Genomic DNA, 27,158 nt, shown 5'->3' with positions numbered 1-27,158 from the left:
TATCATTATTTTTCAATATTCCTTAATTTTATTTTAGATTACTTCTCTACTGAAACTTGCGCCCCGGGCCGATATGGGGAGAAAATGGGAGGTGGCAACTTCGGTGCTCAAGTTGTAATTCACACAACAGACCCAACTAAGCAATTAACCAGGAGTCGAATTGAGTTTGTGGAGTTCTACCACGTCGGCCAGGCCTTCCGTCTTGGTCGGCATCCAATCAACTTCCATATGACTGGTGACATGTCCAAGTCATACGTTCGTGGATGTGGAATATATGACACGTTTAATCGAGCTATTAACATTAGGGATACACACAACCTCCTTGTTGAGAGAAATGTGATTTACAACGTCAATGGTGCAGCGATAGTTCTCGAAGATGGAACTGAGACTGGAAATACATTTCAATACAACCTTGGCGTGTACGTGAAAGGAAGTTCACAGCTATTGAGCGCTGACATATCTGCAGCAACGTTTTTGATTACAAATCCAAACAACACATTTCGCCATAACGTTGCAGCCGGCGGAACACATTTTGGATACTGGTTTCATTTGGAAAATACTATTCATTCCCCCGTAACGGGTAGTCACAGACCGCGTTTTACCCCTCTTGCCAAATTCAACAATAATACTGCTCATTCTTTAGGAATGTACGGATTATGGATTCATCCCAGATATACTCCGCGTGTTATGTATTCATTCAACCCATCATCATCCTACCGGAAGGCTGCAGTGATAGATAATATGCACGTGTGGAACTGTCGCAAGGGAATTGTAGTAGAAGAAATGGGTACCGTTAGGTCAGGAGTTTGACCGCTGTAAATAACGTTGAAGCTGGGTATGAGGGGAAAGCGATTGTAGAGGGAAATCAATATACTGATGATAGTCCCCTTTTGTAAGATTCGATAATTGCTGGCTATGGATCAAGTAAACCGACACATAGTTGTACCAAAGCAGGCGTTTTATCTCCTTATAACTTTGGATTCACAATCCGTAATGTCAGTTTTGTTAACTTTGACAAACCCGACTGTTCAGCCCTAGCCATTACCAGGATTCCAGAGCGATGTGATTCACTTTGTGGTGGATACATGTACAGAACACAGAATCTAACATTTAGTAATGTTGATATTCGTGTGAACAACGACTGGATCTGGGAATCGGTGTACGAAGACATGGATGGGTCGCTGTGTGGATATCCGTCCTGTAAGGTGGTACCATGTACAGGAACGTTACCGTCAAACTGTACTTTATTTTCAAACTCATCAAACATCCCATTATGCACTTGTCCAGCAGATGTCAAACTCTTCAGATTCGCTGTATCGTTCACTTCTTGGAGTTGGCCTATCGTCTTTACCAACGCATACGGATCAACAAAACACCAGTATCGTTATCGTGCTATCGATCCGGCAAACGGCTGGATGACGAACTTGGTCTCTGGTGAATCTTATCTGTGGAACTTTGATTATGACACCATATTGACTAATTTCAGCTACTACGGGAATGCTTATAGAATGCAGGTATTATATCAAGTATTTAACATTTGGAAAATATGCTGTTGATGTTATCTAGATATTGTATTTATGCTGTAATACATATTTACTAAGGTCATCATTTCAATGATGTCTTTTTTTAATTAATGTGTGTTTATAAGCAAATTATGTTATACTTTGATCATTTTGAGGTTTTTGAAGTAAAACCAATTTTCATGATGTAATACTTACCATAACTTTAGTATGCATATACAATACCTACACCCATCTTTGTAGCCCAAAAACAAAAGATTCAAATATCCCTACCTCCCTACCGTGACGTAACCTCTATCTCGATGACAGAGCCACGGAGTGATCTCCCTTCCTCAAACCCCCTTTTATGGAGCCTAAAGGCAGCCAGGATGAGGAGGCAAGGGGAGGAATACAGGGTGGGACTCCATAAAGTTATGGTAAGTATTACATCATGAAAATTGGTTTTACTTCAAAAACCTCAATTTCATTTCAGTAATAATTACCATAACTTTAGTATGCGAATTCGTCTTACCGTAGTGGAGGCTTCGAATCCAGGCAGACCAGGCTGACGGAACAAACTCGAGACATGCTCAAGGTAGGGAAAAGGTTCAAGGAACCCCCCTAATAAAGCCCCGAAAGTAATTAAAAAATGGAAAACCTCCCCGTGAAACGAGCAGGTGTACCACCGTGGTGCCTGATAGCATACTATTTAAAATCACTGAATTACTGTGGAGGAACAGCCACAGACTGTGCAACCACCACCGGTCCAAGGGAATACAATCCATCAGAATGAGAGGCCAAGGACCGGAGATAAAAATCCGTGAAGGTAGTCTGTCCGCGCCAGAAAGCTGCGGACATGACCTCCTGAAAGGGGGACCCATTGAGGAGGGCCCATGACGCAGCAAGGGCCCTGATCTCATGCGCCCTCACCTTATACAACGCCCGAACCTGATCATCCGAGTGGTCGTAACCGTACTTGATGACCTGACAGATCCATCTAGACACTGACTGAGAAGAGATATCCTGTTGACCCTGCTTAATGGGCAAAAACAGACGAGATCGAGGACCTCGCCCCCCCCTGGTTTTATCGAGGTAAAACCTAAGCGCCCGACAGGGACAGAGCAACCTATCCCGTTCCTCAGCTCCAACGAAGGCAGTCAAAGACGGAATCTTAATCGGATCGGGCGAGAAGCCAGGAACCTGATTCTTAGCCATAAAGGCAGGATCAGTGAGAAGGGTAACGGCAGAGTAATTCCTGGACCATCGGAGGCAAGAGGGGTGAGAAGACAAGGCATGAATCTCACTCCTCCTTCGACCTGAGGCCAGGGCAACAAGGAATACCACCTTGTAAGTAACAAACTTCAAGGAGGCAGACGCTAAAGGCTCATAAGGTGCCCGCATCAGCGATTCGAGCACCAGTGGCAAATTCCACTGCGGAGCCAACTGCCGGACCCTAGGCCTGTCCAACCCAAACCCCCTAATCAAGGCAGAAAGAGAGGAGGACGAGCCTACCTCCGACCTACCATGAACAGAGAGAACACTAGCAATGGCCGTGCGATAACCAGCGATAGTGCCAGGGGCAAGATTGCGGTCCCTAAACAGCCAAAGAAGGAAGTCCGCAATCACCTGGACAGTAGCCTTGATCGGATCAACCTTCCTGCCGACACACCAATCACAGTAAATCTTCCATCGTGACTGGTAGACGGCAGATGAGGAAGCCCTAATTGATCGAGCGATGCGATCTGACACGTCCCTAGAAAAGCCCGCCTGAGCGAGGCCTCCTGAGATAGCTTCCACGCGTGAAGGTGGAGGATCTCCGGACGAGAGTGCATCGTCCTGGAACGAGGCTGGCGAAGGAGGTTCGCTCTGAGAGGAAGAGCCAGGGGCTCTTCCACCAGAAGCGACAAAAGCTCCGGAAACCAAGGCTGCCTCGGCCACAGGGGCGCTATCAGGAGGAGGGAACACTGATGCTCCCGAAACTTCTGCAGCACCCTGCCCACCATGTTGAAGGGTGGGAATGCATATGCATGCATTCCCTCCCAATCCAGAGACAGAGCGTCCACGGCCCAAGCCCTTGGATCTGGTACCGGAGAGACAAACGTTGGCAACTGATTGTTCAGTGAAGTGGCGAACAGGTCTATGTGAGGCCTGTCCCACACCTGACAAATTCCCACGAAAATCGAGGGATTCAGTTGCCACTCTGTCAAAACCGGCTGGCGGCGCCTGGAAAGAGTATCCGCCAGAACATTCAACCTGCCTGGTAGATGCTTGACACAAATTGTCAACTGCATTTCCTGACATAGAAGCAGAATGCGGATAGCGAGGGCACACAGGGTGTGAGACCTGGTTCCCCCCTGTCTCTCCAGATACGCGACAACCGTAGTGTTGTCCGTAGCCACACAAACCACCTTGGAATGCAGGATCTCCCGAAAAGACTGCAGAGCCAACAGAACAGCCCTCATCTCGAGCACATTGCTGTGCTCCGAGAGCTGTTCCCCAGACCACTCCCCCGACTGGCAACGCCCGTCGAGATAAGCTCCCCACCCTGTCATGGATGCATCCGTGTACAGGGTCATAGTGGGAACTGGCTTGGACAAAGGAACCCCTCGGAGAACATTGTCCTGATGAGTCCACCAGCGTGCGTACTCCTTGACCGACTGGTTCAGAGGAAGCAAGGCTTCCCAATCCCTTGAAGAAGGGACCCAGTTGGCAAGGAGAAACATCTGGAGAGGCCTGATGTGAAGTCTCCCTAAGGGGACCACATCGGCCAGGGCGTTGAGATATCCCAGAAAACTGAGAAACCAACGTACCTGGACTTGAGACCGGCCGATAAAGGTCAGAGCAAAAGCCCTGGCCTTCTCGAACTTCTCCATCGGTGGAAGGGCGATGCCCTGAACCGTATTGAAACGGTTCCCCAGAAAAACAAAATCCTGAGATGGGGAAACCTCCGACTTTTCTCTGGAAGGAATGAAGCCGACCTTGAGTAAGAGTTTCAGAACCAACCGGGTGACCTGTACCAGAGACTCTCTCACTAGGTGGAGCATGAGGGAGTCGTCGAAATAGATGTGAACATCTATTCCTCGAGAGTGCAGGAATCCCACGACCACCTGCAGCAGCTTGGTGAAAACCAAAGGTGCAGTCGTGAGCCCGAACGGCATGGCCCGGAACTGGAAGACCTTTCCGTTGCAAGTAAAACGGAGGTACTTCCGTGCCGACTTCTTGATGGGGATGTGGAAGTAGGCGTCCTTTAGATCTACTGAAGTCGCCCACATTCCCTCTCTCACGGAGGCGATAATACCCCGAGGAGTCTCCATCTTGAAGTGAGGAGAATCTACGTGCTTGTTGAAGGCACTTAGATCTATGATGGGACGCCACGCCCCGGACTTCTTCCGAACCAGAAACATTCTGGAGTAGAACCCGGGAGTGCATCCCGACATAGGAACCTCCTCGACCGCGCCCTTGGAAAGCATGGTCCTTACTTCCTCCTGGAGCGCCAGAGCCTTTTCCGGATCCCCCGGTGGAGGAAAAAAGATTGGCTCTGACGCTAAGGGCGGATCCCGCACTAGCGGAATGCCTAACCCCTCCTTGATCACAGACAAGGTCCATGCGTCTTCCGTAATTTCCTTCCACTCTGGAAGGAAAGCAGAAAGACGACCCCCCACAGGAAGATCTGGTCGAGGCAGATCGAGACCTTGCCAGGCAAGAGAATCGTCTGCTGACCCGAAGCCTAATCCTGCGGGAGAAGGACCTAAGCTTGAGCCGAGAGGACTGCATTCCTCCCGGCCAAACTCGTCGTCTGACACGACCAAGGAGGGAAGAAAAGAGTCAGGAACCCTTCTTCTTACCCCCAGGAGGGTTCTTACCCTTCTTACCCTTCCATTTGTTGCCCTTGAAGGGAGGCTTATACTTGGGCTGCGCAGAGGACTGCGAAGCCGAAGGTTTAGCCTTCTTCTTAGGAGGCGCTGACCCCTGCGAGGTACTGGCCTTCTCAGCCTGAATCCTCTTCACCAGAAGTGCAGAGGCGACCGAGTCCTCCTTCAAATCCTTCTGAACAGAAGGAAGGGCCCCTCCAAAAAGAGTGGACCCTGAGAAGGGGGCAGTCAACAGTCTGGAACGGTAAGGCTCATCGACCGGGCGATTTTTCAAAACTGAAAACCGCCTAGCCAACAAGACATTGACGAGGGATGACACCTGTAAAGCTGCCAGCGCTCTCAATGCCCCGTTCAGGGCAGAGGTCACTCTGTCCTGGATGTCGGCCTGCTCTGTCTCGGTTATCCGACCCTCAGGCAAGTCGGATACCCTATATAGACAAACCGTCAAGTAGTCTATATACGACAGAATCTGGATGGAGAGACGCAGCAGTCTCTCCATCTTGTGGTGTTCTTTGGGACCGAACACCACCTGGTCCACCGATTTACCGGGCCAAGCTGCAAGTTCCCTCGATTCCAGCTTAGCTGGTTGAGGGGCAAGCAGACCATCATGTGTGGCATAGTCAGTGGCGTGCACCTCTGACAAATCGCCAACACTGAGCTGCAACCCAGCATACCCAGGACTACGGGTTGAAGAAGAATTCTTCCCTAAAACCCGAGACTGGGCGGTGGCCAGAGCTGAAGACACAATGGTGCCTTCTGGCAGAGAGCGGTCCGACCGAGCGGACACCCGAGGAGCCACCAAAGAACCCAAAAGGGTGGTGGACTCGGGGACAGATGATGCCGAAGGTGGTGGGCAAACCTCCTCCCCAAGAATCCGGGAAACGTCAGCCCTAAGGCCCCGCATACCGGATAACACATGCTGGGCCTCAACCTCAGCAGCCTCAGGGTCTCCCTCATCCTGGAAGTCCTCCTCTGAGGGCAAGCCCTCCTGAGGACTGTCGTCAGACGACTCGGAAAGACCAGCGTCTATATCCGAACAACCAGGTGAAAGATGAACAACATCATTGTCCTCTGCCATACCCGCGCCCTCAACGTCCATAGCCTCCACACCATCCAGACCAGAAGCCTGGGGCGGAGGAAATGGGCCAGCCAGAGGGGCCAACCCGAGAGAAGGCTCCCCGTACCGGCGTTTAGGTGCAGTGCGCCTAACGGCCGTGGCTGTAGGTTTAGGCTTAGTAGCCAAAACCCTACCCTTGGACCCAGAGACCAACGAGCCTGCCCGAGAGGCAGAAGTCCTAAAGGTCCGACACACCTTCTTAGGACCGGCCGATAAGGCCCCCGAAGTAGCAGAAAGTTGGGGGGGGTCAACAGAACTGCTAACACGTCTCCGCGAGGGAGAGACCAAACCCCAAGGATTCCATGACGGAAATGCCATGGGGTTAAACCCATATCCCGGAGGATAGGGGAAAGGTCCCGCGGGCTGGGAGTGACCCCAGAACTGGCCAAACTGGCCTGCCTGAGACTGGGGCTGGCCAACTTGCCCAAAGGGCGAAGGTGGACCGCCACTCCCTCCAGGTGGAAACCCGGACATGTACGGGCTATGCTAACACGTCTCCGCGAGGGAGAGACCAAACCCCAAGGATTCCATGACGGAAATGCCATGGGGTTAAACCCATATCCCGGAGGATAGGGGAAAGGTCCCGCGGGCTGGGAGTGACCCCAGAACTGGCCAAACTGGCCTGCCTGAGACTGGGGCTGGCCAACTTGCCCAAAGGGCGAAGGTGGACCGCCACTCCCTCCAGGTGGAAACCCGGACATGTACGGGCTAAGCCCGTAACTGCCGGGATGCTGCCGCAACCCAAAACCATCCGCAGGCTGGTAAGGGCGGCCCAAGGATGGTTGCCCGCAGGCACCCGTATACCCTAAGCCAGGGGAAAACGGAGGCCGGAAACCGGCCCCCTGTCCAGCAAACCCAACCCCTGGGGGGAAACCCCCCAGGTTCCCAGAAGAATGAAACTCGGGACCGGACCTAATAGGACCGGGTCCGGGTAACTGACCGGGAGGGTATGCCTGACCAGCATTGATGCCGGGATTAGTGAGCTGCGCGTCACTAATCCCGGTAGACACAGACAATCCCGAAAGAAAGTCTGTTGTCACACCAGGACCTGAACCCGAAAGAACAGGCCCGGCACCAAGACTGTCCCCAACGACAGCACCACCTGGAATGCCGGGATCACTGACAGAGTCAGTGACCGGCGGCCGGTAGTCCCTACCCGAAGGCAAGCGCGAAAGCTTACGGGCGTTCCCGGCCAATTCGACCCTTGGCTGTGCCAAGCCAGGGTCAGGCTGCCCCTCCCCTACTCCAGGGAGTTCCTGGACAGGAAGGGCCACCCCCTGCTCACGAGAGGGACTTGCCGAAGCAAGACCCCCCGAGACAGGAACAGAGACAGTACCACCAGACCCCAGAGAGCTGGTGGCACGACCCCTACCTCTCTGCTTCCCTCGCTTACCGGAAGAAACAGACGAATCTGTCTTACGGTAAGTTGAGGGTAGCTTTGGAACAATGAAGTCCTTGCCCTGAGATTTTGACTGTGAACAAAGTTCACAAGGCGAAACCTCACTGCAAGGACGACACCTGGGACAGGCATCATGAGGGTCCCGTTCCACAAAGAAATGGGAACACCCATGAGCACTACCTCGTCGCTGTCCCGACCGAGACATACCCTCCAAAGCGAACGTAAACAAAAAATTTACAAGCAGATAAAACGGGAAAATAAGGTTAAAATACGATAGTACAAAGTACGCAACGTAGAAAGAATTTCACCCGTAATATAAATCAGAAAACGGTTAAAATAAATAACGTTTGCCGAAACAAACAACCGTCACCGAAATAAACAGAGGTCGGAAATTAACCCACGATAATGGCGGACCGTGGCACACCACCGGCACACGTGGAGTAAAATAACCGGCCGTAAAAGGCACAAAAATAATTTTCAACAACAATTAGTTATATCAATAAAGGCAGATGGGTATAAGGCACACAAACTGCGCAAAAATATGAGTTGACACTCAAACCAAACCGACAAAACAATGTTTTGAATTGGAGCAAGCTCCGTGCGTCAGCATGCAGCAGGCGCCATAAAAGGAAGAGGAAGGGAGATCACTCCGTGGCTCTGTCATCGAGATAGAGGTTACGTCACGGTAGGGAGGTAGGGATATTTGAATCTTTTGTTTTTGGGCTACAAAGATGGGTGTAGGTATTGTATATGCATACTAAAGTTATGGTAATTATTACTGAAATGAAATATACATTATAGTACGGCGATTACGTCATCATAAGTCAGGCTTTGACTGGGGAACCGGATGAGGTTTGGATAGATGGAGATCTTATCCCTGCAACAAATGAAACCCTAGACCCAGAAACTCACTACCTTGGAGACTGGCAGTACAACGAGACGTCCGGCATGATCGCGTACTTAGGTAAGTGCTTGATATGAAATTATGTGATATGGTATTTCAGATAGATATCATTCGTTTTAAACAGTCTCGTCATGCTATAAAGAAATTCAGTAATTCAAACATATGAATAAAATTGATGATATGAATATAGGAATCATGTTTCGTAAGCTGTTGTAGTCAGGAAGCCAGTATTATTTTCTGATCTCTCTCTCTCTCTCTCTCTCTCTCTCTCTCTTAGAAAGCATTCTTTGTTGGCAAAATTCTATCAATTAAAATGTAACTAAATTAAAATATATAAACTAATTCTTTCCATTGTTATTAATATCTGATATTGCATTGTTTAATTGCATCAATGATATGTATTGATTCAATAATTACAGCTGTTTTACACATGTTTCATATGTTCACAGTATCGTATAGACGACGATGGTACCATAATGACCACAGCATACAGGATTTACACTTTAATTTACAAATCAAACAGTGCTTATTTAAGGGTTGTGTTATCCCTTCTCCACATCCACCACCTACACCCCAGACTACCCCTTCAACAACGACCTGCGTTTACTGGTCCTCGCCTACATCATGGCCAAACAATTCATTTCCGGTTGAGGGGGATGACGTCACTATCCCGAAAGGTTATTAAAAGATCTAAAACATTATTAGGATGATAAGAATACGTTTCTTTCAGGAATTTATTGTTGCATATGATATAAATTTAAATGTACACGTATCCCTAAGGGTCGAAATCCTTTCAATTGTCCTTTCTCTCCTTCAGAACATTTCATCAAATGTATCAATGAAAAAATAATATTGGAATGCATCATGACGGTAAGTATAATCATTCGGGAAGGTAAGTTGTGTACACTATCAATGTTAGTCTTAGTTTCATAACATCATTCTTTACAATCTAACAGGTGTAATGGGGGAAATATTAATAGCATATATGTTTGTTACAGGAGAGGTAAGATGTATTTTCGACCAAATTCTCAGTTTCAGTTTAGAGAAATGCTGTTAAAATGCAATGTTCGTATTAAAGTTCATTACTTTGTACAATTTTAGCAACCTATTGCGTTTTACTGGAGAATCAAAGAATACCAATATTTTAATGTCTGTTAACGTTAAGGTGTATGTTTCCAGCGAAATATTTTCCGTAAGTAACAGCCATTTCTATTTACATTTTCAAGTCTCTCTGTCTTTGAAAAATAAAAATAAAATTAAAAAAATGTAAAATCCCACCAAGATTCATTTCCTGAACATAGTAACACCGATAGGGCGTGCCAGATAGTGAGCTAGCGATAACTTGATTCCTTTTTTTACATCATTGACCTGTGGAATGACTGAAAACAAGATTCATTAAGATATGTCTTGTCATTTTATCTTTGAAAAGGGAAATGCATGATAGCTGACACGGTGATACCGATGCTGAACAAACTCGTTATCTACGGCGTGTTGGAGTTTGATCATGGACCGGTAAATAGTTCCTACAGAAACTTCACTCTGAGTGCAAAGGACGTCATTATTATTGGAGGGAACCTTCTGGTTGGTTCTACAAATGATCCATTCCTGGGTAAAATAGATATCATTCTTCGGGGTCAGCGTCAAGGATACTCCGACACTGAGGAATACCTGCCCAACACGGGCATACCTGTCAATTTGAAAACAATAGGTAACCATATACGTTAAGTTAAAAATTATCGCACATACCGATAACACTGTATTATGCAGATTGACATGTTATATATTTTAAGTATTAATGAAATATTCAATTTTCCCACGTTTAAATAGGTATATAAGGAAATTGTTATTTTTACGTCGAATGATTTCCCATATGTGTATACATTTTCTACGCCACACCCTTTCACCAGGGGAGGATTTAATATGGACAACAGTATCAAACGTAAGACAGTAATTAATCCTTGATATATTGGAAGCTCCACGATCCAAGTAGTCTAACCAAAGGAATATTCATATAACTGGCTTACATTTTGATTTATATCGGGACGCCATGTTTACCAAATGATTGTCTAGGAAGGTCCAATCTTTTGATTCAATAAAGTTTCTCTATTGTATTAAAAAGAAAAAACCAATCAAATCCAAAATTTGGATAATCGATTAAAAACTATTTTGCTACTTTAAAACAAATGCGAACGTTTTTGTAAACTGAAAATATTTTTGGAATATTCCTCCTATCAAGCTGTATATGGAGGACTTGAACTACATGGTAAAGATGTTGGAATTCCGTGGACAAGATTGGTCACAACAGGAAACCCCGGGGATACATCGATTACTTTAGCTGATAACGTAACCTGGGGAGTCGGGGAAGAAATCGTCATCGCCCCTACCAGTTACGACATATGGGAGACGGAAACATTCAAGATCACGGGCGTGTCGAATGATGGCTTTACTCTAGAACTGAACGTTTCCCTGCAATTCAGACATATTGGTACGTATTGCCTTATAGCTGAATATGGCAAAAACAAAGACGCATATATCTCATAAAAATGTAATACCATATTGAAAACATAACTATTCATAATCAGGAAATATTTAAAATTTATTTTCTCCTATACATAAGTTTTCCCTTATTTAGTTTTGTTTTTTATGCTGTCACTTGTATTTATTTTTAAGACAATGTCTCTTAATATTAATTCAAAACATAATTAACATATACATAATAAAAGTATATGGCATCAATAAGAAAGAAAGATAAAACACGCACAAACAAAATGTGACAAGCATAATTTTACGTTTTAAAGACGATATATCTTTGCGGCTACTCAGTGATTTTGCAAACTTAAAAATTTCATTTTGGGTCAATTTGATATTTGATCCATGCAAAGAAAAGTATGAGTTCTATTTCTTTATCATCACCAAATAATGTTGTTGCAGCACATGAGGAAACCATAACCGATCGAAGAGTGATTATGTCAGCAGAAGTAGGTCTCCTCACCAGAAACATCCGGATACTTGGAGAAGATGAGGATGCAATGCACACAGATTTCTATGGAGGACGCATTGTTGTTGGCGTGGCTGTGTCAAGCAATGAAAAATACAATGGTTAGAAATATATTTGTTACATAATGAGCAGTAACGTTTATCATAACACATTTTATATCTAATTGATTAGTTGAAACGTTGAAATAAAACATCGTCAAGGTATTGACATGAACGGCGACAAAAGATAAAAAAATATTTCAACATAATTATGACCCTGCTACGCGAGTCAGAAGTATACTGTTTTTGTCCCGCCTTCTCTCCGTAACTTTAGCGGCTGTATTACTTTACATATTTTGACGAATTTTACAGTTATGTTACTTTATGCATACCTTCGATAGGTTTTTATATCGACTTGATCGGTAAAAGGTCAAGGCAATCGTTATTAATAGAATTGTACCTTCACTGTTCATCACTCGCTGTCGTATTTCTTGTAAGATTTAATGAAACATCACAGAGGTTTGTTTTTCATTGACAAACAAAAACATGTCACTATCATGTATTGAAAATAGGATTTTGCAGTATGTGATAACAATAGCAGTCTTTTGTTAGCAAATTTCACGTACGTTTACACACTGCAACCCTTCTTCTGCTGAACACTTCAGAGCGGGAAAAATCATCTGTTCTTTGTTATGCAATATTTGAATTGTATTGGATGAAAAACAATCATTTGTGTCTGTAGACCTTTTAATGACAATGGAATAGTGAGACGCTTGCTATGTTTGTTTTTAGGTTTTGCCCGCTTTAGTAATGTTGAATTTTACCATACTGGCCAAAGTAGTTGGAGTTCCTTATCGGATAAAAGGCCTTCATTGATATATCTCAACGCCGGTACGGTGACAACAGAAAGCCCGTCATCTGTGACTAAGTGTGTCTTCCATCACGGCTTCTCGGCAGCGGTTGGAGTATACGGTACCAATGGTCTTGCACTTACGGACAACGTCATCCACCACGCTGTGTCTTTGGGTAGGTATTATACATAATAATAATAATAATAATAATAATGATAAAAACACTGTTTTAATGCTTATAAACGTATTTTCCGTAATAATTCCTTAAAATCAACCAACACTTTATTTGTCGCGACGCTATGATACGGACAATCAAATCATCAACTAGGAAAAAAAGCTAATGTATTGAACCATAAGTTCTAGGATATGAAGTATCGCTTAACTGGATCTTTATGCCTAGTGTAACGTGGTCGTAAGGTGTTTTTTTGGTAAGCTCTCCGGTACGCAAAGTGCCCTCTTCTACCTTTGGTAGCAAGGCCATTATTGGTAAAAAAACAACTCTGGTCATCGAGGTGCACTCTTCAACCTCTGGTTACAAGGCTCACATTTATTTAGTAACCACTCAGTGACAGATTTGACAACACTAAATGTAAAGTTAAATAAGGCTGTTTAATAGGTATTTACATCGCAACCATAATGACAACCGGCTGGTGCTTTGTAGAATAAAGAGTTGTACAATTTATATCCTATTTATATTAATATTATGTACTTATATGGCACTACAGAAGTCAATATACATTCACCTTAAAGTCTAAGACAACTGACGACCTCAATAACTACCAAGTTCCGTAAGTCTACAAATGACCTTGCCCGTAGCTAATGTAAATAAAAGTACGATATGGGGAAACCCTACTTTAAAAAATTTCAAATGACGTCATTAGACGCTTACATAGCTAATATCTAGGAAAGATAGGGGCTGAGTTACGGCTGGACTAGGTAAGCGGTTCTGAGATCAAGAGCACGACTTACCTCTGCGACAGCCAGAGTGTAACTGACGCTGGAGCATTGATATTCCCCGATGCCCCACATTCACGTGCAGAAATTCCTAATATACATTGAATGGCTGATTAAAATAACGCAGAGCTGGAAACTACTTCGAGCACCGGACATGCGCAGAACACGCTACCGAAGCAGAACACACTGCATGGAGTTTACAAGATTCGCAGTGCCTAAAATGGCCCATAATACGATTAACAGAACAGTTCTTAGGTTATCTACATAATACATAGCGAGCAGAACACCCGAACATTACACGTAATCTCAATATCACGTCCGATAAAACTTACAATCTTGCAAACTCCTCTAAGCAAGTCCGGCGAGTAAATGCAAACAAACAGCGGTTGCGTTTACTCTAATCGACAATAATTGAACCTATTTATAACTTATAAATAACTTACACTCTCTAACAATAAAAAACTGTACATTTAGATATTCATAAACCTCGTTTCGTTACACCTAGCAATGGTATATATGGTATGTGTTGAGGATCCCGACCATTTCAAAGTTATGGCCAAGAAATTGGGCCCCTAGGGCTAGGGGTGGGGCCAGACACAAGAGTGCATACTTATATCATGATTGTCTTTGTCTCTTGATGCCCAGCAATGATATTCATATATGGTTACGGGATTTACGGAATTTAAAATCTTTTACGTGCATTTTCCACTATAAGAGACCACCCCTCAGCCCCCAGGGGGGCACACCCTCCATCAAAACAAAATTGAGTCCCTTTTGACTAAGGATAATATATACTAAATTTGGTTCAAATCCCTCCATTCGTACATAAGGAGGAGTTTAAGCATGTTCACCTATTTTCTCCATAATGGGCCCCGCCCCTCTTCCCCCATGGAAAGCCACGCCCTCTGTTTATACAAAATTGAATTCCCCTTGCCCCCAATGATGTTCTAGACAAAATTTGGTAAAAATGCCTCCATTTGTAAAGAAGAAGAAGATTTTTTTAGGATTTACCAAAAATTTCCCTATTGGGCCCCACCCCTCTGTCCCTATGGGGGCCACATCCTCCTTTGATACAAAATTGAATTCCCTTTGGACTCCAGACCAAATTTTGTTACAATCCATTGATCCGTTTAGGGCAAGTAGCGTCTTCAAGAAAATGTTAACGGACGGACGGTCGACGGACAACGGACGCTGAGCCATGGCATAAGCACACTTGCCCTTTGGGCAGTTGAGCTTAAAATAGATTAAATGTCATGGCGTATAGTGTTTGTGTCATTTTTTTGTGTTTCCATGCGTGTACTTAATCTAATGATATTTACACTCATGACAGCGTAACTTCACTTTACATTTCTGTATCTGTAGCTAAGAGTATTTTTCACATGCATTTAATAAACGGGAATGCAATCTTGTAACTCATTTATTGCCTAATGAATTATTAATTCGAATTTCAGCAATCGAAACACAATCTTTGAAGACAACAATTCAGCATAACTTTATCACTTTAGTCAAGGATAGCAGTTCCTATTCTGGAGCAATAAGTGGGATGGGGTCCAAAGAAATGACACTTACAGATAACACAGTCAGCGGTACTAACGGAGTAGCTTTCCATGTTCCTGGGGTAGAATGTGGTCTAACGTTCGGTCCATCGGGTAATGAAGCCCACAGTTCATCAATAGGATTGGCTGTTTTTCCAGGGGATACCTTTCAAGGCTCGTGCTATCAAATATCGAGCTATTTCATCTGGAGATGTAATGATATAGGAATATATTACAACAACAGACACTCTGTAGTTTTGATTAATAATATAATAGCAGAAAACACTCTTGGGTTATATACCCAAGTAGTTGGACCAAGTGCTATAGATCATTTATACTCGCCGAAGTATTGTACCGTGAAGGACAGTCTCATCATCGGGACAACATCGTCATATAACTGTACTACCGATCTACCTGTATCTACTGCAATAGGTAATCAGGTAACTGGAGGTCACGTTGGTTTAACATTTACTTCCTTTATGGGAGGAACTAACGGCGCTCCCATGTACGACCTGATTGGAATAAGGACATATCCTGCTATCATGGGAGTAACGAACATTCAAGGTAAGAACTATATTCCTTATTCTTCCAGTAGTAAAGCTAAATAATTGGTATATTCCTTTATATGAAAATATGTTCCAGTTACATAAATAAATTACTATTTGATTTACTAAATCTACATCATAGTCATATATGATCGAGAATTCGTTAAAAAGGTTATTTATAATTTACACACGATTCTCTTTGTATAATTCGAACTTATCAAGATTTAAAGATTTTACAAACAAATTGACCATTAATCACCTATTAATTGTATTTGATATGTTTATATGTGTTTATATTTTGTCGACAGGTGTAACGTTTGCACATTTTAAGACGGTGTGTGGTACAAAAGACGTCATGCTGACTACAAACAAAGCAAACGATGACGGACAGCACCCTGTGGTAACTAGTGAAATCACCAAATATGACTCGGAAAGTGATACCTATTTCTTTATCCATCGTCCTAATATCGAGTAAGTTTATGAATATTATTGTTTAATATTTCGGTTAAAGTGAGTTATAAGGTTTGTCCTGTTGGTAGAAATATATTTAATTGGACCACATTTCAATTATAGTTTGATGCTTCCTCATTTATCGAGTTTTGCTATACTCTTGCACAAATTGAAACACTAACTTATGTATCTTTCATTAAAACATGTCGCATAGGGGCTGAGGAAAATGACAGATGAATGAAATGAATATATAAAGTAGCCAAATTGAAGAACATGCTTTAAAATCAGTCTTCATTGAAGAAAAATTGTAAAAATCTATTTCAAACACGGACAAGATGCTTAAAATTACCTTCTCTATTGTTGTAATTGTCCTTTTCGTACCTTTTGCCAATATGAATTATCAGTAATTTGCACACATCCAAAACTACAACTCCAACAACCCAGGTGGTGCGGTATCTGTGCTGTAGCATTCAAGTGAGGTGGCACTATAAATGATACCGTTGGAAACACGGTCCCACTACAAACAGAACACAATACATATCCATGCAGGCATACACACATAGGAAGATACTAGCCAGATGGAAAGACATGTAGCCTATTCACAGATTATTGCATTTTTACGTCTATGAGCGGACATGTGTGTTCCATCTACGCACCAGACTACGACCAAATTCAACATAGTTAATTAAAGAAGGGTTAAAGAAAGTAATATTCTACACTTTTCACTTTAGACCTGATCTTAATAGTATTAATTCAATAATTATTAAAAAAAACCTTTGTGGATAGCTCAAAGAAACCTTGTAATGTTGGTCAAGATTGTTTACATCAGTTGAACTATGATATGAACCTGAAATTCATGTATACTGGTAAAAACCACACAATGTCCTTGAATTTTATCATTATCAAAGTATCCATATAGGAAAGTCGGGTGTATGCATCAACAGTGTCACTGAAAGGGTTTTAACATCTCGTTAGGAAGAAAATCAGTACATTCGTCTGACTAGCTGTATAGCTAAAGTGAAACTCTAACGAAATGATATAACTATACACTGAGTTGTTTGCATCTGTACATGGACCATAATCAAGGCCATTTATATTTCTCTGTTCTCCAATGGACACAGATCTTTTCAAAAGTCGGCAATGTACTATTCCTAAACTGTACACTTATGCATAAAACAGAAAAATAAATCCGAGTGACTGTGTTGACATGGATTGTGATGGACTGAAGAAGGCACTTATAAAGGACGAAGACGGTTCCTTTCTGGGGACAAATGGTGCTGTCGTATCACAGTCGGAATGGGAGTGGGATGGCGATCCGAGAAGGGGTCTAGGGGACTACAGGATACCGAGAGAGATGCTGACCACTCTATCCGGCAAACGAATCAACGTCAGTAGCATTGCACCACATAAGGGTAAGATGCGAATAAATGTTATTAATACAATGTAAAAGAAAATTAACAATGTATATGATGTAAGTTGAATTTGGTTTTAATAGTTATATTCAATTGGTCGCTTTATTTTTTCAAAAGGAATAATACGAAATGACCAGTGTATATACAGGACTGCATGGCAGGCCTACGAGTGTCACAACCTTGATTACGGGATGCTTATAATAGAGAGTCTGGACGCGGACACAGAGACCAGACGTCTTTCACCTGTCGCCATTCTCGGAGACGGGTATTTGGACCTCATTAATGGACCACAGGACCATAGTGGGTGTAGTCAAGGCGGCAACTGTCGAAAACGTCTGTCTACATTTATGTCTATAGTAGCCTCAGGTTTGTATTCAGAACAATATTGTAAAAGATGATAAATCTATATATCAAGTAATTGATGAACAAAATATGTTTAGGTATAAAATAAAATAAATATAAAAATTTGATATTGTAATTCCAAATCGGAATAATTCGAGGAATTAACGTGCTCACAATATATGCAATAAAAAACGATATACAGTAACTTCAATTAGCTCAATCATAATTGAACGCAAGATTTATAGCGCAAAAAGCCCTAAAATTAGAGTACCGGTTAAATTTGTAAATAGTATATCGTTATCCGTTTCTATATTTATCAAAATTCAGTTTGCTCATTACTGTGGTTTGATATTTCTACTGTAAAAATGGTACGTGTGGCTAAATGTGTTTGAATAAAATATATAAAATGATGCGGATTACTGTAACTGATACGTGATATTTTTGAAGGTACGCCTTATTTACTACACTTCACCACGACAAGTCCACAAACAATGCGTGTCTTCCTGTTGAACGCCAATGATAACCAAGCCATCACCCTAGGAATATGGTACTCCCAGTCCAACCGTCGAGATGTGTATGTGAATGGCGAACTAGTCCTGGCAAAGAACGCTAGAATGGTAAACGGGAAATATATAGTCGATCCACCATCATTCGATGGAGAATTTGTTCCTGACGTAAATTCAAGCGACGTCATAGGGACAAATTTCTTTGACAGGGATTCCAATATCTTGTATGTATTAGTCAGAGGGAGCAGTCCAGTTAAAATAGTAACAAATCCATCGTTTATTGTGTCATTTCAAATACCAGCACTGACCCCAGAGGAGTTCTACGGGGAAGCGTTAATACATAATTTAGCTTTGTTTTTCGATGTACCACCGGAGAAGATCAGAGTGGTTAATGTTGTGAGGGAGTCTGGAAGAAGAAGACGCGATGTGGATGAGAACATAGAGATCCAAGTGGAAATCAGTGATCCTCCAACCGCAAGTATGATCTTATTAATCAATGATGTCTTCCTCATTTCATCAGAAACATGAATTATTAAGTACTCTTTTTTCTAGTTGTTCTATCAATCAAAATGTGTATGTTTTTACAAAGACTGAATTTTTTCACACTTAATCTACAAAAATACAACACAGAGATTACAGTATAAATAATGGTCCACCTGTTAAACCTGATTATCCTTTTTAAAGATGTTTCCCCTAGTGTATTTTGTTATCAAAATATGTTGTTGGCAACACATTCAAACGTTTATGTTTTTAATTAGTGATTTGAAACAAATATATGAATCTTGGCGCCCACCATCATACCATCTTCATTAGTCCTATGACAGTTTGATCGTTTCTTTTCTTTTCTCTTATCTGTTTGATAAGATTGCCTGTCCGCAAACTTAATCAATCTTTTCATCAACCTCAAATGGCCACAACTACGAACCAAGGGGAACCAGCATATCAAAATTGAGAATGATCCCTCCAGTACATTCTGAGAAATAGCGATAACAAACTTTTACTGTAAGAAGATGGCCGCCTGTCAAATTTGATATTCATAACTAAGAACCAAGAGGAACCCTTATGTGAAATTTGAGAAAAGATCTCTCCAATACTTGTTGTGCAATAGGGCTAACAAGTTCAATAATGAACCTTCATGTGAAATTGGAGAAAACAACCTTCTGTACTTTCTTAGAATAACGCTAACACGAATTGTATAAGAACGGACGGAAAGACGGATGGACATAGCAAGGACCACGGAAGCAGGGTGATTTGAATAGCCTACCACCTGATGATGGTGGGCTAAAAATGAAACCAGTTTTTAGGCTAATTTGATTTAAACTTTCATTTTAACACGCCCGTCTTTGGCATAGTGTATATCGGCTTCATCGTGTCTGTTTAAACATTCGTCTATCCGTCTGTCTGTCAACATTTGGTTTTTCGCGGGTTTTTACTTGTTTTTTCAAACAAATTTCATACTTTGCACTAGTATTTTAGACAGGAATTTCTCGAATAGAAGGTTCAGTCAATCGTTAATAGCCACATAATCTGTACATGATAGTTGAGCATATGGACATTTGGTTTGTTCGTTGGTTTCAACCAAATTCCTTGAAACATAATGTGCAAGTATACCTGTCATCAACCAATCGAGACTAGCTGGAACTCGATATCATAAATTTACGGTAGAGGTCACAACCAACGAATGTTTAAATGATAGTGGCAGGTTTGACTTGTACACACATTCCTTACTAAAGCTACCAAACAAAATTCCGTATAACTGTCACTCGAAACAAGTTGAATGTCAAAGTCATACGTTAGAGGTCAAAATAACAGCTACAGAAACCGACTTGATGATGAGAAATTGACTTGCCCTTGCATACCGGACGTGATTTTTCAACCAGATTTAAAAAAAAGATAACTCACTCCATATTTCTTTATACTATTTAACGCAATGTTTGTTCCCTAATACAGACGCAGCTTAACTTTGATATCTAAGGCATAATATTTTGAATATATGTACATATATACATCATACTCTGATTTGGACTCTCAGAATTATGTACTGTACTGTTTGCGGTACTCTTGTTGTTTTAGTTAAAGCTGAAAATGTTACGGTAAATGAGACAGTGACAACAGACTCCCTGCTGAACTTGTCATCAAAGTTCATTAACGAAGTGCAGGGAGGAGGAGACATAAGTAAGACGCTCAATATGTCTGTGAGAGGTATTAGTATAAGTGAACCACTTTCTGAGATACGCGAAGACGGAAAGGACGAAACAGGAAATTGTGCTGGAAAACTCACTGTACCAAAGAGTATGAGGATATTCTTCCAGCCGGCATCGTCTCATGAAAATATACTGCTTCCTTCTCAACCATGCCTTCAACTGTTTGATGTGCAGGTACTACATTCGCTGTTTATGCGTATACATAAATATGTAAACACGAAATATTAACCAATTACAGCTTAACATATTATGATATCTTGATTCGTGTTGTAATACTGCGCGGCTCTGCATACTGAAATCGTTTAATACAATTTAGCCTATGGAATATCGGTATAACCTTATACAGAATCATAATTATTTTACGCATGCATGAATGCCTACATATTGATTATAGCAACTTTCAGGGCATTATTTTACCCAAATAATTCACATAAACATACATAGTGTTTCTTTTGAACTCAAGGGGGATTCTATGACAAAAGTAGGCAGCATTGACGATCATTGGCAAATGACAGCATATCTCATGTCGGGAAAGAACCAGTCTGCGCGGCTACTTGGAACTACAACTGTAGACATAGTTAGCGGTTGGGCAAACTTCACTGACCTCCGAATATCGCATTACGGGGATAACTTTTCTATTCAATTTGACAAGACCTATCCAGATAATGGGAAAAGTTTAAGTACGAAAACATATATTTTTACTGTAGAAAAATTAGACATCAGTCTCAGAATCAATGTATCAAGTGACACGATTATTACAAACAACGTCACCGAAGTGAAGATTGAACTGGAGAATAATCTCAATGAGCGAATCAGCAATATAGATTGGAGGGTAAGTAAATGGTACGTACGATATGATTGATCTAAAAAGATGTATGCAGGTATTGATCTTCGCTCTTGCAATCAGGTTTCGGAGATCAATTTTCAAAAACGCCTGTGACGTGACGGCATTGACGTAGATCTCTGTAAAAACTTATTACGTTATACTTTTGAAACATCGTCACCTTATACCTTCTTTTTATTTAGAATTGGAGCGATGATAGAAGTACATTACTTACTAGTAAATGAGACAAATAACACGGTGTTTTTTTTTCAAAACAATGCATTACATTGCAATTATCGTATCCTGGATTCCAAAGATAAACATTTACCTGTAAGATAATGATATGTATACTTTTATTATATCATACAAGTTACAAATATTAAAATAATATAATTATGTAATATAATTCTTCTTGTAGAATCTTACATGGACAGCTATTGTTAATCTGAGCAATATTTCGGAACCACCGGGGGATATGACAGGAACTCGAAGAGTTACATTTGATCCTTCCACTGGAGAAGCCGTGTTTGATAACCTGTCCTTTGATCAGATTGGAACTTACATGTTGACATTTACTGTGACGTCATCACCAGAAGATTACACCATTTACAGGAACGTGCAAGTTCAAGTACTAAATCAGAACCAGCTTGAACTTCTCAACAATAATACAACTATGGTAGCAAACATATCAATGAAGTTTGATGAAAACTTTCAAGACGTCGTTGGAAATAAAACTGATGAGTTTAAAATCTATGTCGTCAACATCCTTACATTGCAACACAAAGGCGCACTGGTTGACAGCATGACGGTGAAAGAAGGTATCTAATTAGTATGCGTGGTGTTAATCAACAAGAACGTATATGCATGTCTTAACCAACCTTGGAAAATCAGACTGCATATATGGCGTTAATAATGTATCTAATTAAATATAAATATTATCAATGGTCATTTAACAATCCGCAAACAAATATTGGTTTTATATTGTTGTCGAAAATCTATATCAAATTTTATGTTTTTATTCTATAGGCAGTATATTAGTAGAGGCAACATTGCGAGCTACAGCAGCTGATATGAACGACACGTTAGATTCTCTGGCTGGAACTGTAAACTCACAAGACTTCAATTTCAATGGAAAGCAAATAAAAAATCCAACCCTGCGAGTGAATGATCAACTGCTAACTGTCAACGTAGGTATTTTCATTCAGTCTATCAGACAATATCGCTTGTCGAAAACGAGCCCTTTGTAATCCAAGCAGTCTGACAATAACGGCATAAGATTAGCAACTTTTGTTCTCCTCGTGTTTTTTCTCCTAACACTGATGATGGTTTTTACACAAGCAGTATCCATTGAGGAATCCGTCACTACAAAGATGAACGGATGATTGCACATTTAAGTAGAGCTGTTCCGTCCTTTTGGGTCCAAAAAGTTGGAAATCCAAATAGTTCTTAGCCAGTATCCATGCCACTACTCAAAAGATATAACTATGGTCATCAAGGTTACGGCAATCGTCGGGGACTAAGAAATCCAACAGCTACACTACAAAGTCATATAATCTAACACTAAGATGCAAACTACATTCGGAGGCATGTAATTGTCCCATTATGGTTACTGTTATTAAGAAAACGATTTTTGTTTATAAACAAAGCATATAATCTATTTTCTTATCAATAAATATAGGTTCATTTGCTCATTTGTTCTAGAAACATTAAAATCAAGCGGTATTTCTATGTTGATATATTACAGACAACAACAGACCACATTTCAACAACGGGTGCCTCTCACATTATGTCGACGATAGGGAACATTTCCTCGGCAACTATTGAGGGTACGACATTGACGTTTTCCAGTGCCACCGTTCTGTCAGTCCCCATTGTGGTTGTCATTGTCATTACACCATTAGCCATACTTCTAGGAGTAATGTTTATTGTCATTGCCTTCAAATGCAGGAAGATGCGGCCACCAGAAATAGCAGGTCAGTTAAATATACATGTGCCTCCGCCAAAAACTGTAACAATGTAATGGTACATTTTACCAGCATAACAATAACTTACATAAATCACTTCTGAAAGCAATTCATACTATCCAGAACAAAATATTACAAAAAAAAAAAAAAAGTAAACATAACATTGATAATATCATACAGAAATACAAACTGTATACAGGGATTTTTTCGCTGCAGTATAAGTTTAGCCTTTTCCGCCCTCCCCGTAGTGGAGGCGAATTCATCATTACAGCGAGTATAAGTAAACAGCATAATATACATAGTAATTGAAAGTGAAGGACGAAATTAACACTGGGCAAAAATTGATTTCATGGGCGAAAATTTCCCGTGTATACCGTGATTCTCACCCTTGACATCCGATCTTAATACGAGATCAGTGATAGATCCCTAGTTCAGTTCTGCAAAAGTTACGTGTATCCAAAACGAAACTAAGGGGAGGTTATTGAACTATAACGGGTTTTTTGTATACTGCTTTGCCTATAGTGGAACAGAGATTACTCAAATACTAATCACATACCACACACAGGTATACACACATAGGAAGATATTAGCCAGGTGGCATAGGACTAGTAGTTAGCGCCTGATAAGGCAGCTCCTGCAAATTCCTCAAAAAATATAATGATTAATGTTTAAGCTAATTGTATTGACTGTATAAAATGTATATCTACGTATTGTAAAGCGCTTTAGAGTGACTTATTCTAGCTAGATAGGGCGCTATATCAAATGCTGTATATCATTATTTGTTATTATTATTATTATACCAAATGTATATCAAAAAGTGTATTTATCAGTGGTTAAATGACGAATTACATCAATTTGACGTGATCAAGTAACAATCGAAAGGTGATTGCTTGACAGTTAGAATGTTTACGTCTTTCCAGCAACATTTTTCATGTGATAATAATTTTCAATAAAATGTCATAACTTGAGTACTGAAAATGTTTATGTTTCTATTGCAAATCGTGAAGATTGCTGACAATATAAGATTAATTAAAAAATTGTTTCCATTTTTCAATCCTTAGAACAATTGACGAGAACTTGGGCAGTGAACTCTGATGATTTTAATCCCAGAAAAGACGACACAGAAAGCAGCGAATATTGCTATTTGACTCCTTTAGCATTCGGTGCTGATGTAAAACCCCATCAACACCAAATATCCCGTCTGCATAACAACTTAGCTCGGAGGCCATTCACTCCGACGTATGAAATACAAAATCAACTGCCACCATCCTCCGTAGGAAGTTTGGGGTCAGCAAAGACAGAAGACTACAGGAGAAGGCTGTATCAGTCATCTGGAAGTGACGACGGACATTCGTCACATACATATTACAGTGGAAAAAGACTGCCAAATAACTGACACAGCAGCTTATTTGTTAGGTTGGCCTCATCATAAATGAAACCATAGCCAGGATCTTAGGTACAAAATGATTTTCAATGTAGTTGGTGTCCCTTGAGGAATATATTATAAGCAGAATGCAGATGAGTTAATGTGTTTTCTATGTAACGTATAGATTAGGCAAAGCAGCATGGTTACATAATATCCTGTTTTCTTTATGACTTATGTCAAATTCAATTATTCGAATGTCATTCAAGTGTTGAAATAGTGACCATATTGAGATAGAAATGCTTATTTTATCTTTAATTTTTATTATACTTATTACACTTGATTTAGATGTATACATAGAAAGCAACAATAGCGAAAAACAGCGACAATTCTCTTCAACACATCCGTCTCACAAAGAAGATAAAATAATATGTTGTTCAAACGCTCGGATCAAGGCAAAGATCCTGGTTCAAGTTTTCCTATCACTGCTAATAAACCCGTCTGAGTTTAAAATTTACTTTTGCGTATATCATACATATCTTAGTCATGCTGTTACACAAACGCCCAAAACGTCGAAAAAGCGTCATCTTAATATTTCATGACATTATAAAATATAAAAGTAACGCAAGTGTACCACCTGTATGATCTTAGCTGCAAAGTGATATAATATTTTCAAACATAGGTACTTTTCAGTCAATCACAAACATCGCACGTGAACTTTAGTTAAATAAATTGTATGTGGTTTAAAACACATCGTAGAAACCAAAATATTATTTTTCTATTGTTGCACAATGATACGAATTATTAGGCTTGCGTATGAATGTATCTAGTAATTTCGTTTGACTTATTCATCTTCGCTAGCCAAGTGTTCGAAGTGTATACGAAGCGAACACTTGGCTAGCGAAGATGGACTTATTATGCTTTTGGTAACCAAAATATGTTTAATAACCAGACAAACAGCTATATTTTAACTAAGTGTAACATATACTATTTTAATTAAATTATTGTATATACTGTATTATTTCGAAAACAAATAGTCAATACAAAAATATGCAGATTTGCTAAAGTGAGAAGAGTTTTTAATATATTCACAAAAGATGCCTTTTGAATAAAATAAGTTAGCGCTGATTTTATTTAGATAAAATCTACAACAATAAACAATGTTTATATATTTTCTAATGTAAAACAACTTTAACATTTGTAAGAAGGTACATAAACTTATTTACGTATATTATTGACACACGTGGATATATCTTTTTTTTAATATTTTTATTGTCACAAAGAATGGATAACTATCGAACTGTGTCTTATGAAGCAGTTTTTGAGCAGTACATTCCCCTGTCATGACGTAATTCTATTCGTGATTTTAGTGTATTCATATGACTTAGGATGGGTTCGTGTGCCCGTCCAGGAATTTCAAATAAAGTTTTCAGCTTGTTTTGTTATTTTGACATTTGCTTTTATGATTGAATTAAACAACACTATTTTAAAATGCAGCAAATCACTTGAAATCAAATATATATTTTTCCTCTGAATATCAGAGACTGGTAATTAAGACTTACTGAGAATGATAGAATCACAATCAAGTATCCCTACGTTGAAAGAAACAGTAAAATTAACATTCAAAAATAAAATACGTTACTTGGAGAACATATCAGTTGGCTTTTGTTTCTTACATGGAGTAACAGTCAAATTACTTCGCGATACAAATAAAAACCACCCGTCTAGGTGTTTCTGGACTTAAAATCTAATATGATAGATATAATGAGTAAACATATTTCTTACATAAATGCTACAATGAATTACCATTTAACCCACCAGAATCCGTGCCACTTCAGGCATATAACACAATGGAATTAACGATAATCACGTAGCTTAGATAGACCGATCTTAGCCGTCGTGGTTTCGAATTTGAATCATGGTCTGGATTTTAACTCAAAATACTTTTGTTTATTTTACCTTATTGCATTTAATTTATTTCCTATTGTTTTCATGTAAATTTCATAATGTGCCAAACAATATTGGTTTCTTGTCGTAAATGATTGTTAAAATCTTTTGTCATGCCGGTAAAAAGTTTCCAACCCAAAGTTCATAGTTCATCTTTCTATAACCCACGCCTTTTTTGTACAATACCATTATTCCGCCAGTAACTTGTATGAATTTTGGGCCTATATTTTAAATAATTCATACTGTATATTTTTTTTACTTTCCTTCGTACAGCTCAGAACTATCAACTCTGAAATTTAGTCTTGCTAAATGATAAACAAATGCTAAATTCTTACACGTCGCCAGTTCTTTTAACTCAAAAAGTGCACCAATGGGCTAATAGTGCTTACCTGTTATTCAATGATGTTGACAAACACATAACACATATGCGCCCTTCATTGAAGGTCAACGTCAAATTTTCAAAAAGGGCTTGTTATCATTACTCTAAACCTCTTT

General features: G+C 40.6%; 2 protein-coding genes across 3 annotated transcripts in view; both read left to right on the top strand.

Moving 5' to 3' along the window:
• LOC110453341 (fibrocystin-L-like) overlaps positions 1 to 836 on the top strand; it is a 43,443-nt gene extending 42,607 nt beyond the window's left edge. The window contains exon 43 of the mRNA XM_021502253.1: positions 38 to 836. Coding sequence (XP_021357928.1) covers positions 38 to 810 — 773 coding nt within the window. The 3' untranslated portion in view covers positions 811 to 836. The remainder of the gene's footprint in view (positions 1 to 37) is intronic.
• Positions 837 to 840: 4 nt separating this feature from the next.
• Positions 841 to 26,359, top strand: LOC110453342 (fibrocystin-L-like). Of its 2 annotated transcripts, none has more exons than XM_021502255.1 (18): positions 841 to 1,514; positions 8,689 to 8,851; positions 9,241 to 9,468; positions 10,221 to 10,499; positions 11,028 to 11,276; positions 11,723 to 11,890; positions 12,560 to 12,793; positions 15,078 to 15,671; positions 15,961 to 16,123; positions 17,282 to 17,514; positions 17,632 to 17,880; positions 18,304 to 18,840; positions 20,436 to 20,740; positions 21,030 to 21,398; positions 21,808 to 22,207; positions 22,416 to 22,576; positions 23,134 to 23,362; positions 24,415 to 26,359. In XM_021502255.1, the coding sequence occupies exons 1-18, from the start codon at positions 1,086 to 1,088 to the stop codon at positions 24,747 to 24,749; spliced, it is 5,325 nt and encodes a 1,774-aa protein (XP_021357930.1). In that variant the 5' UTR covers positions 841 to 1,085; the 3' UTR covers positions 24,750 to 26,359. The 2 variants fall into 2 exon arrangements, with proteins under 2 accessions (XP_021357930.1, XP_021357929.1); XM_021502254.1 differs by having other exon boundaries at positions 15,024 to 15,671.
• Positions 26,360 to 27,158: the final 799 nt, after the last annotated feature.

This window comes from Mizuhopecten yessoensis, unplaced genomic scaffold (genome assembly GCF_002113885.1).
Source record: "Mizuhopecten yessoensis strain PY_sf001 unplaced genomic scaffold, ASM211388v2 scaffold7281, whole genome shotgun sequence".
Lineage (NCBI taxonomy): Eukaryota > Metazoa > Mollusca > Bivalvia > Pectinida > Pectinidae > Mizuhopecten > Mizuhopecten yessoensis.
The sequence above is the reverse complement of the archived record's forward strand: the minus strand, read 5'-3'. Positions and strand labels throughout refer to the sequence as shown.